The 17,352-nt window shown below is 38.7% G+C and overlaps 3 protein-coding genes across 5 annotated transcripts; 2 read left to right on the forward strand and 1 right to left on the reverse strand.

Moving 5' to 3' along the window:
* Nucleotides 1-3,947: 3,947 nt before the first annotated feature.
* LOC108115375 (DPH4 homolog) lies at nt 3,948-6,070 on the reverse strand. 3 transcript variants are annotated; one of them, XM_017226808.2, is made up of 2 exons: nt 5,719-6,070; nt 3,948-4,549 (listed from the first exon to the last, which is right to left on the reverse strand). In XM_017226808.2, the coding sequence occupies exon 2, from the start codon at nt 4,547-4,549 to the stop codon at nt 4,022-4,024; it is 528 nt and encodes a 175-aa protein (XP_017082297.1). In that variant the 5' UTR covers nt 5,719-6,070; the 3' UTR covers nt 3,948-4,021. The 3 variants fall into 3 exon arrangements, with proteins under 3 accessions (XP_017082297.1, XP_017082298.1, XP_017082299.1); XM_017226809.2 differs by lacking the exon at nt 5,719-6,070 and adding an exon at nt 4,901-5,712; XM_017226810.2 differs by lacking the exon at nt 5,719-6,070 and adding an exon at nt 4,608-4,809.
* Nucleotides 6,071-6,527: 457 nt separating this feature from the next.
* Nucleotides 6,528-8,060, forward strand: LOC108115399 (60S ribosomal protein L13a). Its single transcript, XM_017226836.1, has 3 exons — nt 6,528-6,612; nt 6,982-7,222; nt 7,616-8,060. The coding sequence occupies exons 1-3, from the start codon at nt 6,592-6,594 to the stop codon at nt 7,969-7,971; spliced, it is 618 nt and encodes a 205-aa protein (XP_017082325.1). The 5' UTR covers nt 6,528-6,591; the 3' UTR covers nt 7,972-8,060.
* A 4,164-nt stretch (nt 8,061-12,224) lies between these two features.
* Nucleotides 12,225-16,526, forward strand: LOC108115234 (trichohyalin). The gene is made up of 2 exons (XM_041817802.1): nt 12,225-15,255; nt 15,301-16,526. The coding sequence occupies exons 1-2, from the start codon at nt 12,225-12,227 to the stop codon at nt 16,524-16,526; spliced, it is 4,257 nt and encodes a 1,418-aa protein (XP_041673736.1).
* Nucleotides 16,527-17,352: the final 826 nt, after the last annotated feature.

Here is a 17,352-nt window from a genome sequence, read left to right on the forward strand (position 1 = left end):
AATAAATCAAAAAGCGATTAATGATATTTTAAAAATAACTCACTGGTTGGACTGGTTGCTGCAGTTATATGAATTTGATCCCTTTTTTAACTGAATAAGATTTTATGTGATAGTTAACATATGTACGGTGGCTCCAAGCTTATTTCGTGCAAGAATAAATCAAAGTTTAAATTTGACACCGCTACTAAACTAGCAGAGATATCAAAAAAACAGAACGCAGTAATGTTAGGAATATTGCATATTATTAAAATAAAATTTTATTAATTTAAAAAACAAAAGAATTTTTCATACAACAACTAAAAAATAAGGCAAATCTGACGCACAAGCTTACTTCGTGCAAGCTGTAAAAACTACTGTAAATTTCTTAATTCTCAATTCTTCCAATAAGGCAATTTTTAGTTCATTTTTGTTGGAAATTTGCCTTTCCCGAATAGACATAAGTAAAATTTCCCGCAAATATTCTATCACTTTTATGTCGGAGACTGTAACCAGCTAAAGCTTTACATTGCCAGCAGTGGGCTTGGGGTCATTATTTTGGTAGAATCGCAATCTATCCTTTATTGCCAAAGTTTCTGTACTTTGCACCAAATTTTCTTTCAAAATAGTTAAATATTTATTGGCATCCATGATTCCGTCAAAAAAAAGCAAATTTCCGACGCCGGACGCAGTCATACAGGCAAAACCATAGCATGACCACCGCCGTGCTTAGCCGCTGCGTTTTTGTTTTTTGTATCTAGCTCTGTATTTGGACGCCGCCAAACATACATAGTTCCCATGGGACCCAAATATATTATATTTGGATTCGTCCACAAATATAACGTCGTTCCAGAACGAGATCGGACGAGTTTAAATTTCCCTGGCGAATTTGACGCCAACTTATTTTTAGCGCTAATGAAGGACTTATTTCTAGAAACTCGACCATTAAAGTTATGGTTATGCAAAGTTCTCCGAACTCTGGGCAATATTTTTTGCCAATTTCGTTATCAATCTCCGCAACTATTTTTGGAGCCGATAGCTTGGGATTTTCCTTCGTTTTTCGGACAATACGTCTCTTCTCGTGGTCATTAAAAATTTTGCTCGGTGGATCACGACCCTTATCTGCCACCCGATTTTCGCGAAAAAAAACCTTTGGATTATGAATTGGACTGTGCTAGGGTTTTGAGGCAACCATTTCCTGGGTTTTCCCATCCTTAAAATATTTAAAGACTATTTTCCTTTGCTTAATAGTTGTTCGTGGCGCTATAGTTTATAATCCCCGTTAATCGTAATTTTTGGGTGCCCCCAGCCTCGAAAACTTATAAATATGCTTTTGTTAATATATTTATACTAGTATTAAGAAAAAAATATGTATTTAAAAGTCGTAGTTTAGAGCTAATTACCATTAAGGTGCTTGCACAATATAAGTTTGTGCGTCAGAATTGCCTTATTTTTTAGTTTTTGTATGAAAAAAACTTTTGTTTTTTAAAATAGTAAAAACTTTTTTTATTATTTTAAGAATGTGCGACATTCTCAACATTACTGTGTTTATATCTTTGCTAGTTCAGTAGCGGTATCGGTTTCAAACTTTGTTTTATTCTTGCACGAAATAAGCTCGGAGCTACATACATATGTACATAGATATTTCCGCCCAATTTCCGCCGTTGGCCCGGCTTCTTGGCAACTTCTTGGGCTTTCTACGCGTGTTGTGCAGTATTTCGCCTCTTCTTGCCATTGGGCAATTAAAGCTGCTCAAGCGACTTTAATGCGCAGTGAAAACAAAATGAAAGTGCCAGGCGGCAGGGCCAGAAGTGGAGTCGGAACATGGAGATGGCGACGGTTGACGACTTGGGGCTGGAACTCCAAGCCGGCTTATTGTAGCCAACATATCTGCACTTTCCGAGAGCGAACGTTAGCGTTATTATCTCAAATCGCGCTGCGACGCGTGTCACACAACAACAAAAATATTACACCGAGGAAAATTGGAAATCAAATTAAAAAAAAAAAAGAAATGTAAATCCACTTTAATGGGAGCAAAACTATAGCAAATCTTGTGAATGCCCAAGCTTTTGTTTTAAAAATTAAAAGAAATGTAAATACTTTGTAATTCTTTTCAAAAAAATAAAATTATAAGCGTATAAATAAATATTCCTTCATATATTTTTTCTGTGTAGCTTTGACAACAAAAAAAAAAAAAAAAAACGTAAAAGCCGGGGTAATTGACAGAATGAGGGAATGAATGAAGGAATGAACGAATGACAAGCGGCAAATGCGCTAAAGCGTTTCAATTTTCTGTGTCAAAAGGTTATTAAAGTGAGAGATGCCCAAGAGATATGAATAGACTGAGGAACAAACCAGTGAAATGCCTGCACCGAGAAAAACATTACTATCCATACTTTTAATAATATCTTAGCATTAAGAAGACCAATAAAAAACGTTTTAAGACCTAAGGATCAATGAATCAACCTACTGTTGTTAGCTTAACAGATTAAACTAAAAATATATATACATATGTATATATATATATATATATATATATAAATATAAAAGTGAAACGGAATTAAACAATCAGTTTTAATGAAACATCTGATTTCTTGCAGTGCTTAGTTCCCACAAATGTAACAGTATGTATTCGAAAGGAACAGACGTTTTCCTCGGACTTTTGTTTTCTCATTTAACTCAAACTGGGGCTGGAAATCAAGTGTTTATCAAGCTTGTCTGTCGGTATATGCAAATAACATTTATGCGCAAACAAGCAGATACACACATACTATATACTATATGTACGATGTGCATGTTTAGAAAACGAAAGCTAGACAACCATTAATTATCAATCGAGTGACGTACTTATCCGGCGGCAAAAGAGTTTCCCAAGGGGGATTGATAAAAATAACACACAGACTGGGTGTGCGTACTTGCCTTGTCTACCGCAAATTACTTTCAATAATTATAATCAAATGGATTCCCAATGTGTACTCGATTTTTTCGTCTTCTCGAAGTCGTTTATAAACATTTTGCAGTTGCTGACATCATCATCACCGTCGTCATTGTCGACGTTGCTCCGATCAAGAGGGGTTATTGAATTTAAAAAAAAACGAAAACTGGGCGAACTCGGGTAATTATAAGTACATTTAAGGAGCTTAAAAAACAGTCATATACATGGCGAATGAATAGGTAACGACCACATATAATGTCAAAAAAGAGAATTTCATTTCCAACACTAATGGAATTTTTTGTTTTTTGGTATTTGATTAAACAAATGTAACTAAAAATAATTGCGACAAACGCAGAGGTTAAAAATTGATTTAGCAATGGTAATACGTATGTTATCTTTTTTTTGAAATATTATATAGACCTATGATTAGTATATACTTTTAGAATCATATATGTGTATATGAAAATTTGTACACTAGTTAATTAAATTCAAACAATATAATAATGTATGTATGTATGTAATGTATAATGTATGTATACTAATATAGATCTGTATGTTAGAAGTATACCAAAAGAAAATTGTTAGGGATATTTATATATCACATCCCCATTTAAAAGAGAGAAATTCATCTATGTCCTGTTATAACCGAGGATTATCGAGCCATTAAGGCTGTCTAAGACCATCAAAAACTTGACCCAAAAACTCTCCCAAATAAATAAACAGCAAAGTACTCGTAATTTGGCAAACCTCCGACAATTCACACGCGTCAAAGACATCAAGACTTTGGTAATTTCTCCCCGCACAGCGGAAACGAATCGTATGCAAAGTGAATGAGGAGCGGGAACCCAAATCGAAATGATGTGCCATCACGTTACATCACTTTTGGGCACAACAAGCGACAAAGAAGGGGCTGGGCCCGGTTGAATGTTGTGTATGTTGAATGTCGAATGCACGACGTCAATGACAACATGCTTTGCATATGAAGAGAGTCCGCGCCGGCACGGGGTTCAAGAAACCAATAAACGGAGTGTAAAAGTTAATTTTAACAGGGCTCTTAATCAAATAGTTTAGATCACAAGCATTGTGCTGGACAGCACTTCCATTATTTCTTTATTTACAAGTTATGGTATGTTTCACAATAATCACTAAGGAGCACTCGTTGCACTCCACAATCACTTCGGGTGACTCATCGTCTCCGGGTCCATCGAACAGATACTGACCGCCACATCGGCAGTCGTACGCATAGCTCCACATTGTCGCTGGCCCTTTGTTTGCCTCGGATGCGGATTCAGAATCTCGGTAGGGAGGTATTGGTGCCTCGTCATCTTCCTCGATTTCCACTTGAATGAGCTGCATTTCATCCAACTCTACAGTGGCGTAGATGTTGCTGTGGGCCCGGAATTTCGACTGCAGCAATTCGGCATCGTAGTGCTTTCGCTTAATGGGATCTTTTAGCGTATTCCATGCCGCGTTTATCGCATTGAAGTCGCTGTTCTTGGCATCCGAACCCTGATCTGGGTCATCGAGATGCCGTAATTTGTCGGGATGACATTGTAGTATCAATTGTTTGTAGCTGCATTTAATCTCTTCGAAACTGGCCGTAGATGACACATTCAAAAGTTCATAAAAGTCGGGCATCTGGAATAGAAAATCCGTGAAGTTGACGTAGGGAAAACATTAGTTTCTTGGTACTTACTTTTAATCTATAAAACTTTTTTGATTCACTTTTTACTTTATTTTTTTTGTTTTAGTGTATTTATAATTATAATTTAATAATTAATAATCCACCTTAACTCTTGTACATTCTTTATCTGCAGTTAATTACTTTCACTATTCAAAAAGTTTTTTTTCTAATTGCATTTTATTAAAAAAGTTATTTGCACAATCTTTTTAACAAATATATGAATACACTGTTAGAAAACATATTTTGCAATCTTTCGTTTGTTATAAATTAAATGAATAATTGCAATCAGTAGATCTTGTACTCACAGTTTTGAGAGATAAAGTTATCTGACCATTGGCTTAAATCTTATTGCCAAGATGGTGTTATAAGGTTCCTTAGTTTAAAGGTAATATAAAAACTGTTTTAATAAAGTACAAATATTTGTGAATTGTTTATTCTTAGTTCTAAGCAAAAAATGTGCGATCTAAAGGCGTGGCATTTACCAACACTATGCCTTCTAAGGCTCTAAAACAGCTGTTTTTTGTTTACATGGAACGCCACTACTATTGGCGGAATAAATAACAGTTAATTTAATCAATATATATTTATATAACTGCACCTCTATCCATCTCACGCACACAAACACACCCACATCCACTGAAAGCCTTTGTTGTTGAAAAAACGGAAATGTCCCCAAGAAGGAGTGTTAATGCGTGTGTGTGTGCTTTGTGTTGCTAGGTGGTGATAAAAATATGAATTTCCACACAAAACAGAGCTGTAAATGCAATGCATGTCCGCCGATCATAATTCCCAGTTCATAGATCCCGATCCTCATAAAAGAGGAAAGTCGGACATACACATATTGTCAAAAGTCAAGCCCCAATTGCACTTGGAAAACTGAAAAACAAGGTCAACAAACTGGTTCGGCAGCAGCAGCCAAAAAAAAAAGCAGAAATATAAACGCAGACGGCGAATGTAGCATCGCACACGTTGACCCAATTTCGAAATTGGCGAGAAAGGAATGGAGCGAACAACTTGCCCCAAGACAGGAACTTATTTCTAATTAATAGCAGAACATCGGGCATCTAATTTAGAACGCACGCACATACGATTTCATGGGTGCCGCATGCAACTCGAGACTTGCCTTATAAGGTGACGACTTTTCCTGCTCTCGGATCACGTGTAGAAAACTATTGTTGCTTTGTCGATTTGTTTATTAATTGGATTCGCTTCGAAGGGGAAGAAAACACCACCCACTCACTTTTCAGAACTTTTTCAGTCTCTTCGGTTTAGCACTTTTCTGTACCCGACAACCATGCGCCTTGCACTCGAACGAAAAGAATAAAAGTCGTCGTGTAAAGCTGTATTTAATTAGCATTTAATTCGCTTTTATTTACGGCGTATGGAGCGCTTAATCACTGCGTTTAACGTTTTCAGCGGGTTGAAAGTTTTTAAAGCGTTTTCTGCCAGTGTGATAGTGTTTTTTTTTTAATAAATCATTATATCGCCTTGTCAAAATATGTTCATATTGCGGATTTAAAAACAAATGGTCACACTCCCCTCTCTTATAATGAATAACCCGCCAAATGAAACTCTCTACATTTAGCCATCATACGCTTCTAAAAAGGTTTCAAATAGGTTCGAAATGGTCGATTTTGATACTATTTTTACAGCACTATATTTATTTAATAAAGAGTTGTGAGAATATTTAAAGTCTTTACCGCGGAAACCTATCATGGGTCAAGGCGTTTAAAAAAAAATCTGTTTATAACTAGCTTATTAAGTAATGGCCTTTGGGGTGTCAACGGAACTACAATCATTTTGAAATACACAATATGAAATTAAGTGATAAAATCGAAAGCTGGCACCTCCAGTTAGGAGTGTGTACTGGATAAGGTCGGGAAGTGGCAGCTCAGAAACGTTTCTTTGAACTAGTTCAGGTTCCCATAGCAACCCTGCGCAGCGATGCTCGAACTGTCAACGCCACTTCCGCCTTCTTTCCGTGCGGTTCTTAAACATGACTGGTTTAACGAACAGGGTAAGTGCCGAAAAACGATATTAAAACGGGCCGGGCATTAAGCAAATGTGTGACAAGTAGGCTCATAATAGTGGCCAACAGTGCGAGTGGTAAAATCTGCTGAGCAGGAAAATGGAAGTGCTGTATTGACTGCTTGAAAAGGCGTCGCGCCTTACACGTGCCACAGAAGTGAGGATGAGAGAAAACCTGGAGTGAGCTGTTATCCGAGCTCTAACAAATCGTGAAGTTCATTGAAACCTCCAAAAAAACAACGTTCTAGTGAAAAATAAGGCGCATTGCACATTTGTTTATTATTCAGCCTTAGAACCTAACCTCACAAAATGCTCGAATTGTTTTCTTATTTTAATTGATTTTCCCTTCTATTTGCAGACCGTTGTTATTGATGGTCGCGGCCATTTGCTCGGCCGCCTGGCCTCCGTGGTCGCCAAGTACCTGTTGCAGGGCGGCAAGGTCGCCGTTGTCCGCTGCGAGGAGCTGAACCTCTCCGGACACTTCTACAGGAACAAGATCAAGTTCCTGGCCTACCTGCGCAAGCGGTGCAACGTGAACCCGGCCCGTGGTCCATTTCACTTCCGTGCTCCCTCCCGGATCTTCTACAAGGCTGTCCGAGGTGAGTACACCCGCTTTTGAATTCATGGAGAAGATCAGTTGAGCGCAGTTCCATGATGTTTTTAAACCTTATTACCTACATTATTTGAACGAGAAACCGTGTAAACAAAACGTATCTGAGATTGCTGCAGCTATTACTGATCGGACCTTGTTTCTTAAGTCCCCATTTCTTTTAAAACATTGGCTAATTCTACCGTTTTTCTCTTATAGGTAAGCATATAAAACTGGTCGCAATCTGCAAGCTCAGCTCCATTTACCATGATGATTATCACATTCTTACCTACATTATTTGAAAGAGAAACTGTGTAACGAACTCTCAACTGACGGCTTTAACTAGCAAACCTCTTGCCAATATTATGTATCCTGGATTAACGCCATGTCCTTCTCATTTTAGGCATGATCCCACACAAGACCAAGCGTGGCCAGGCCGCCCTCGCCCGTCTCCGTGTCTTCGACGGCATCCCATCGCCCTACGACAAGCGTCGCCGCGTCGTCGTCCCTATCGCCATGCGAGTACTGACCCTGCGCTCTGACCGCAAATACTGCCAGGTTGGACGTCTGTCGCACGAGGTCGGCTGGCACTACCAGGACGTGATCAAGAGCCTGGAGCGCAAGCGCAAGGCCAAGCTTCGCGTCACCCTCAAGCACAACCGCGAGCTGAAGAAGCTGACGGTCAAGGCGCGCGAGAACATCGCCAAGGCCGCCGAGCCCTTCAACAAAATCATCAAATCCTACGGTTACGAGGTTTAAGGACAACAACAAGGGCATTATTACGTACGTTCAGATGCGTAGCAGTTTTTTAAAAGAGAATAAAACAACATCTAGTTTAAAAAACAAAATTGTCTTAAAGGGCCTCCCTCTTTTTTTTTTTTACAAAAAACATTAAACAAAACCTATCGTTTTGGGGATTGGGAAAGCTTAGAGCCAACAGAAACTACCGATTTGTGGTTAACGGTTTTTTTACTTTAGTTTACTCATGAGATGCCTATTAAAAAATCTATTCTTCAAAAAATGATTAAGACTGCAAAGGTGTTATCGTAATTCCAATCTAAAAGAAAAAGTATTTGTTTGGTAAAAATATGGTTTAAAATATTTTAAAGTTTTGTTTATTTTATCTTTTTGTATATCCAATTAAATGAACAATTTATTAGTCTATTGTTTCAAGATAATAATGATAAAATATCATTTAAAAATAATATATATTTTATGGATTTATTAAGAATGGCCGATTATTGATTGAAAGCAAAGTTGACCGATTATGATGTCTAATTAATGTAGACAAGTATGCGTCGTTACTGTTTTTTGGGACACTGATGCTTATGGTTGAATCTTTGTTCAAGGCGATTTAAAAGATCGGGCAAATCGTTGTGGTAGTTTGGGTTATCCTGTGGTGATTTCAGATTCTTAAAAGATGCGAGCATTTCTTTCTCAGATTCCACTGTTTCTTTGCTTAAATTGATGTTCACCTTTTTGGCATTAAGTAATAATTCGTCGTGGATGATCGTCATTCCTTGAAAAATCTTACTGTACATTTTGAGGATGTGTGCTTTAACAATGTTATCTATGGCCGCTAAAGCGGTCTTGTTCTGGATAATCATATGTGCTTCATCTTCGTCGATTCCGAAAAACTCTTGGCTATAAGTAACATTGGCTGAACTCGCCATTATTTCTCGAAATTCGTCTGCAAAATATTTCTCTGCGTTGAATATAAATTCAAAGTTAGCACCCACAACGACTGCAAACAATTCCATTCTAGTTCTTTGAAAAGAACCCACAAAATTGCACAGTATCTCCTTATCAGTCTGTGGCAAAATGACAATCGGAGGGAGAGGCGTGGTCGTTATCCAATATTCATTATTTAAATTAATTGAAGGGGAACTCTCGGAGCCTTCTGAATCATTTGATTTTTCGTCGTCTGCAATTATTGATGTGGTACTGTCTACTTCATTCGAATGTAAAGTCTCTAAGTCCGTTGGAGCACAACATGTAGAGCTCTGAAATGAAATTAACGTAAAGCAATGTAATTAGTAACTATTTTAAATTTACCAACAAAGCAGCAGTTATAATCAAAATTAAACTCATTTTGCAATAAACAAGTTATAACTGTAAAACTAGCAAAGACCACCTCAGTATTTATAGGGAAATTTACAGTGGAAAAAATATGCATATCAGTCCTGTTTTGATAAAGCTAGCTTTATCGGCTGCAACAGAAAGCATTAAAAATGAAAATGGAAAGTTTAGAAAATTAAAAGGAATTGCAATATTAATGCTTTGACGCTGGTCGGAGGCAATCTTTAGAGTTTATGTTAAGTGACGACGGAATGAAATCTCTCGTGCTATAATCAACATTCCTTAATAATGTACGAAGGAACGCCAGCAAAAAGATGTTTAAAGGAAAAGTATTTGAAATAAACAAACGAACGAAAAGATCAAAATGTATTTGAAAAAAGAAACAACAACAACAGGAGCTCATAGGTCTGAAGCAAACCAGATAAGAAAAGAGCTTAAGCGAAAAGAATTTAAAAAAAAATATCAGAAGCTGATAAAATCACGTGAAAAGAAAGAACTAAAGGAACTAAAATGTTTTATAAAAAGTAGCGAAAAATTACGAACGGTATAACAAATGAAGAACTCAAAATGAAACCTAAAGAGGTACAATAGCGAAAAATTAAGCGAAATGAGGAACGAATTAAAAAAATATTGTTCTTTAAAAGATGAAAAAGCTTGAGGATGAGTCTTTCCGTAAAATTGAAGAGAAACGAAAGGAAGAAGAGTATTTAACATGCTATATACTGGATGGAGAGCAAAAGGACAGTGATCAAGGACAACAACAGGTAAAGCAGATAATAAAGAGAGAACACCAAATCGAACAAGAGAAAACTCAGTTTGCAAACAAACCGAAGGAGATTACAGAAATAAGGATAAGAGGATATAGTAATAATTGGAAAGTGAGTTGCAGCAGAAAAAATATGAAATTAGGGTCAAAAAGATGCAGAGACGAAAAAGATTAAGAATGCTCCGAAAAGAATTGGATCATTGCAATTGAGAGAAAGTCAAACAAGACACAGAATAATACACAAAAGATATTAAAGGAATAAAGGTTAAGAAAATGATGTAACAAGTTCCGAAAGGCTTGCTTTATTAATAGTGAAGATGAAACAGTAGCAGAGGATCTCCACTGGGTGAAGAATGTATTAGTAAAATTAGCTGCACCAATCGTATCAACACAAACCACCATGCAAGAGGTAAAACATGTCGTCCTCATTTCTTACGGAGAGGTTAAATCCATAAAAGGTACTCAAAAAAGAATTAAACATGATGGTTACTTCTTCTTTACTGTGACAATTCCAAACTATTGGCAGCCACAGCATTAAAATTAAAAATCGTAACAAACCTAACACTGAACAAATGGAGTACAAAGGACAAGCATCCCAACATATGAGATCAACCATCTTTTAGTAGCAGACCGTTAATATAATATGAAAACGAAGCGGAGATGTCCTCAGCCTCTGAGAGCTGGCCTTGACAAATGGTTTGTGGGGATCGTCCAGAGATAACCATTAAGGTAACTCGCTAGAAAGGTAAAAAGTAATTATACAATTTTATATAATGGCCAACCACACATTTCTTAATGTACAAATCATTCACCTGTGATCCATTAGTCCTTTGCTCACCTGAGAATAAGATTCACTACGAGTTTGAAGTTTGGAATAATATGCACATAAGCGACCTTAAACAACCTTGCAAATATTTTTTTTATTCTTCAGCAATTTAGCAAAGCCCAACGCTTACAGCAATAACCAAAATCTCAGCTGTGAATTTCAAAGATTCCCCAAACCCAACACTCAAAGAATACCCTATAGTTGGAAAAAAACCAAGAAAATATTAACTAAAAAAAAGAAGAAATGCTATAGTCGAGTGCCGCGACTATAAGATACCCGTTACTGTATTACACAATTGTAAAATATTTATTTGCGCCACCTTTTGTCAAAAAAGCATGTTTACTAACTGATTGTGACGTCACTGTCCATTTGAGGCCTGATAACCTACATTTCTTAATATACTGCGAAATAATGTTCCGATTTGAAAAATCTTTGTTAAATCTAAAGATATTGACAAAAATATGTTGAACAAGGTCAAACGAAGACATTCAATATAATATTATTCACGCCACAGCTTTCCGCGGCTTGTGTGCGTTAAAGTGGGAGTGGCCGGATGTAAACACGTGTCGAGCTGCAGGGGCATCTCTAAAATACGTATTAGCACCCTAAGCACAACTTCCTAGCTCTTATAGATCCTCAAAGTTTTGCATTTTTGGTTTTCCGGGTTTTGTGGGTGTTAGGGTAGGCGTGGCTAGACGGGAAGAAAACAATTCGCATTGAGGGCCATTAAACATATAAACTACATGCGTAACCCCACATTTCCAAGTCCGTTGGAGCACAACATGTAGAGCTATGAAATTAAATTAAAGTAAAGCTGGAGAATTTTTGTAAATAAAATTATTTTTGTATTTTTCGTGGATGCATTTGAAAACATTTTTCGATTTGGAAGAATGTCACGATGATTTGCGTAATTTAGGGTTGAGTGACGATAGGATTCCCTCAAAAATTAATTAATCATTAATATAGGAGTGCTTACGACATAATATTGCAAAATCACATTTTGTAAGCGATTAAATGATAATTTGTTGTATAAGTTAAGTTTAATAAATATATTCAAAATAATTAATTATTTTTAATGTTTTCAACTATTTATATAATAATATAAATAATAAAAAATTAAAATGGATTTACATATTAAGAAGGTCACAAAAAATATTATATTTATACCTAGATATTGAAAGATTTTAAAAGGCTTGATTAATTATGCTTTTCTCTCGTTTTTGTTGTATTAAAAATCCAAGCAATCCAAAAAGAGTTGCAAAACTCTCTACTCAAAAATATAGTTTATGAAATAGTTACTTTCGTCTTCTACAGACGATTTGAACAAGATTTATTGTTTCAATGGCTAACGTTAAAACCCACAGTGGTTCGAATCGTCAAAAGAAAAGTTCTTTGGAAGATCCCATGGAGCGCGGTTACCGCCAGAAGATGAGGATTATTCGCGGCCTAACGGTTCGTCAGGCGAGTGCCAAGGATCTAGACCTGTGTGCCAAGTGGATGTACGTATTCAGCCGGGCCACCAAGGAGGAGAGCAGTGCAAGGGACTACCTCTTGGAGCAGATGTTGCGACAACTGCAGGAATCGGGTCAACTGTCGCTTCCCTTCACCAACCTAGCAAACTGCAGCCTCGAGCTGCACATGCTCCTCGACGAGGAGGGACGCCAACGGTTGCGCCACATCACGCCGCCGCAATTGGTTGCCCCAAAGCCTTCAAGCAGTAGCTTGATGAGAAGGAGGCTCAAGTCGACTCCATTCGAATGGCGGAGAAGGATGCTGCACTTGGATCATTTGGAAGATCAGTATTGGCGCGAGGAGCAGACCATATGGAGTCCCGAGCTTTCAACCGACGAATCTCCTAAACCTCAACATCTACCTAAAATATCTAATCCCAGAAATCGTGGCAAGACTATCGGCATTAAGATGAATGTTTCAGTACTCTCGCCCCGGGTCCAAAGAGATCTCTGTGAGCGTGAGCGAAAACAGCACGATATCCTAAAGCGGCGGGAACGAGATCGCGTCGACAAGGAGCTTAGGGACCGGGAACGGGATCGGCAAAAGGCTCTTCTGGCCCAGAAGCACAAGATGGACCGCCAGAAGCTGGAAAAGGATCGTCAACTGCGCGATAGACAGCTGCAGGAGCAGCAGAAGAAGGTCAAGGAGCGACGCGACTACGAACGCTATTTGCTGTTAAAAAAACGAGAGAAGCAGAGTGAGCAGGAACAGCGTGCCTTGTCTCAGCGACGTCCTATTACGCCTTCTTCTCAGGACGTTGAGATGATTCAGCAAGTTGGGCAGGAACTGAAGCAGAATCTTGAACAGGATACTAAGCGCAAGATCAGGCACGTGTCTCAAAAATCTATGAACGTGCTAGGCGAGACCGATGCTACCCAAAGTGAAAGGCGTGAGCAGCAGTTCCACCTACGTGCGGAAAACATAAAACGGAAAGTTTTGGCCTATGAGCAGCTTAAGGAGTACCATCGGAGGCGTGCGCGGGCCGAGCGGGAACGACAGCTTAGGAAGCGGGCCGAGCTTGAAGTGAGGATTGCACGCTCTGAGATCCACGTAATTGGGGAAAATAACCAAAAGGCGATGTATGAAGAAGCCAGAAAAAAGAAGATAGTGGGACAGAGCAAAGAAAAATATGAAAACCATCTAGAAACTGATGGACCTGGAAACTTTGAAAGGAAGAGTGAACTGGAACTGAAAAGCCGTGAACAAAGTAAAAAGTGTGAAAGAACAAGAGGGAGAAAAAGACTAGAAACAGATCAAAACGATGTTAAATGCTTTTTGTCAGGCAAAGAAAAAGAAGAAATTGATTTAAAAGATGATATCGAAAGAAAAAGGAAAAGCGAGTCTAAAGTAATCAAGGAACGACAAGAAAGAAACTATTTAAAATTAGAAAAAGATCGAAAACATAGAGACGAAATAGAAAAAAAGCAAGAACATGAGCTTAAAAGTTTAAAGGAACGCCAGGAAAGAGAAGAGTTTGAAAGAAAAGTTTTAGAAAAACTAGAAACCGAGAAGAAAGAGCGAGAAGACTTCGAAAAAAAGAGGCAGGAGGAACTCAAAAATCTGAAGGAACGCCAGGAAAGAGAAGAGTTTGAACGAAAGGAATTGGAAAAAAGATTGGACGCTGATAAAAACGAAAAGGCCGACCTAGAAAGAAAGAGGGAACAGGAACTTAAAGATACCCGGGAAAGGGAAGAGTTTGAACAGAAAGTATTGCAAAAACTAGAAAACGAACGAAAAGAAAGAGAAGAGTTTGAAAGAAAGACGCGGGAAGAGCGCGAACTGGAAGAAAAAAAAATAGATGAACTCAAAATTAAGCTTAACGAGGTACAGGAGCGAGAAAATAAGCGAAATGAGGAACGAAAAAAGCGAGAATTTGAGAAAAAAGAGCAGGAAGAGTGCGAAAGGCTGGCAAAAGAAGAAGAACATATAAGGAAACAAAGAGTATTGGAAAAGCTTAAACGCAATAAATGCGAAAGAGAAGAAATGGAAAAACAGGAAAAAGCAGAAGATCTTAAAAGGCAACAAATAATTCGAAGGTGGCTTCAAATGGAAGACCAAGAAGAGAGGAAGGAAAGAGACCATGAACGGCAGAAAAGAATAATTGAAGAATGTAAAAAAAAAATACAGGATAGTGCTACACAGCAAAGAGAAAGAGAAGAAAATTACCTATTAAAAAGAGAGAAACTTATAAAGGATCGGCAGGAGATGGAAAAGCTTGAGGAAGAGTGTTTGCGCAGAATCGAAGAGGAAAATCAGCTCGTAAAACGATATGAAGAAGAGCATTTACAACGGCATAGACGGGATGGAGAGCAAAAGGATAGGACTCAAAGACACCAGCAGGTAAGACAGGCAATGGAAAGAGAACATCAGATAGAACGTGAGACAAGAGAGGTGGCAAAAAAAATGCGAAAACATCTAGAAATGCGACTGGAGCTTCACCAGAAAAATGAGGTGCAGCAAAATAAATATGAGGAAATTGGGGTCCGAAAGTCTGAAAGTCTAGAAAAGTTTGCGAAGTCAGAGGACCAGAAAACCATTGCAATTAGGCGGTCATCCAAAGTTGAGGCACAGAATGCGCTTGTGGAGAAGCCTCCGGGAGATATGGCACAGGGTTCAACAAGCAAAGACGGGCGAGAAGAAGTTTGTGACCAGCCAAAAGCAGATTTATATCAGAGTGTTGGAGTCAGGTTAAATAAACTGCAAGAGAGTAATAGCAAGATTAGTGAGCAAGTTCAGGAGCAACGTCAAGTGCTCCAGGAATTGCGTTTGGAAGCAGGGGAGCAGAATCCCTTAAACAAACGAATATCCCAGAGAAAGTCCATAATGACGTTCAAGAAAAATAATGGAACAACTACTGAGGGTGAAAACTTTTTGCATATAGCAAAACGGAGACTAAACTTTGAAGATAATGCCCAGCATCCCACAACCCAAAATCCCATGCTTACTTCTAGTCACGAGTACTTTCAGCCAGGTTCTTTGAAGTCATGCGGCGAACGTTGGTCTCGCTTCATTGGTAGTGAAGATGATTCCGAAGCAGAGGATTCTCCAATTCAGAGGAACAACTGCTGTGTCTCCTCTAGCAGCGAAAACAACTCTTGTCCAGAACCCTGTTACTCCCTGGTGGGTAGCTACTGTCCTGTCCAAAACACTTACACAGTGGTCCAACAGAGTGTTTCCCCATCCCCATATGGAAACACAGAGCAACAGAAGGCTTATGGCTCCTATGTTCGAAATAGGGTGGCCGAGTGGCGTAAAAAGCTTCGATCAAGTTCTTATTTCACTGAAAACAAAGAGCCTGAGCAGCGAGAAAGAGCTGGACGAGAAGCTGGTGATTTTGGCTTGACTTACAGCATACTAACTGGAAAGAAGCGTTATCCACAGATCAAAACAACTGAGATTAGCCCAGATAAAATGAGGCTAACAGAGGACCATACTCAGCAAAGGCGAGTGCTTGGGCAACTTTTGGGAAAATCTCGGACTTTCGATTACCATCCAGACATATTGGCGGCCGAAAACTGCCTTTTAAAGAAGAAACTGTCAGAGGCACGGGTTAAAGCTAAAAACAAATATGTCCAGGAAGCAATTTGGCAAACAGCTAGGAATCTAATCAGTGTTTTCCAGAATAAAGAAGCTTACACCAGTTCCGAGGACGAGGGTGAAACTCTTGAGAATGAAAAACTGGAACAGATCTATCTGCAGGAGACCAAGAACAAGATGAATCTGCCCAGGCCAGTCTTTAAAATGCTAATGGAAGCCCTGTTTCGCTCAAATGTAGACATTCCGCCTAATCTCATGGAGAAAATTTCTGTTTTGGATATCGAGCTTGAGATGCATGTCAAGAAGATTTGTAATCGGATCTTCGCCCGAAAAGGAGAGAAGCTTTTGTGGCGAAAAGCGGATCAGTTGATGGACCAACAGCGGCATTGGCAGAGCTGCCGCACGGCTGAAATGTACAGAGATTCCGACAAGACTCTGCGACAGTGGAGCCGCCTGACCAAAAACTCTATGCTCCGGATTACGGATCTCTTTCATGATTTTTGTGATATGAACGACCCACTGTCATGTTTAACCCTCCAAACCGTCAAGCGGCTATATACCGAATGGCAGACACAGAGGTTCTCCTTCGATTAAAGACTAGCAAATTATACTTTTTTTCATGTTTTGTCAACCAACCTATTGTTCTTGGTATTCCTATTGATCTATTATGTATGTATAAAAAGTTGAAATGTGCAGATTTTTATACCCGTTACTCGTAGAGTAAAAGGGTATACTAGATTCGTTGAAAAGTATGTAACAGATAGAAGGAAGCGTTTGCGATCCTATAAAGTATATATATTCTTGATCAGGATCAATAGCGAAGTCGATTGAGCCATGTCCGTCTGTCCGTCCGTCCGTCCGTATGAACGCTGAGATCTCAGGAACTACAACAGATACAAAGTTGAGATTAACCATGAAAATTCTTGAGGTCCCGGGACAGCGCATGTTTATTGCAGCATCCAGCCACGCCTACTCTAACGCCCACAAATCGCAAAATACTAAAATTGCTGAAATCTCAGGAACTATTGGAGCTAGAACGTTGAAATTCAGAAAGTATAATCTTTAGATGCTAGCGCATCTTATAGTGGTTCTACTATCCGGCCACACCTACCCATACGCCCACAAGGCTCAAAAGACCGTTTTCGGATTTTCTAGAAAAGTTTATATCTCGGTAACTATAAGAGATAGAAAGTTCGGATCAAGCATGTATGTTTTTATAATGCTCCCAATGCGAATTGGTTTTTTCCGATCAAGCCACACCCACTCTAACGCCCACGAAACCCGAAAAACCAAAAATGCAAAAATCTTGAAAACTATAAGAGCTTCACAATTTTGCTTAGGAACACGTATTTAAGAGATGCCTCTGCAACTTGCCGGCCACGCCCACTCTAACGCCCACAAGCCGCGGAAAACTGTGGCA

Source organism: Drosophila eugracilis, unplaced genomic scaffold (genome assembly GCF_018153835.1).
Source record: "Drosophila eugracilis isolate 14026-0451.02 unplaced genomic scaffold, ASM1815383v1 contig_1897, whole genome shotgun sequence".
Taxonomy (NCBI): domain Eukaryota; kingdom Metazoa; phylum Arthropoda; class Insecta; order Diptera; family Drosophilidae; genus Drosophila; species Drosophila eugracilis.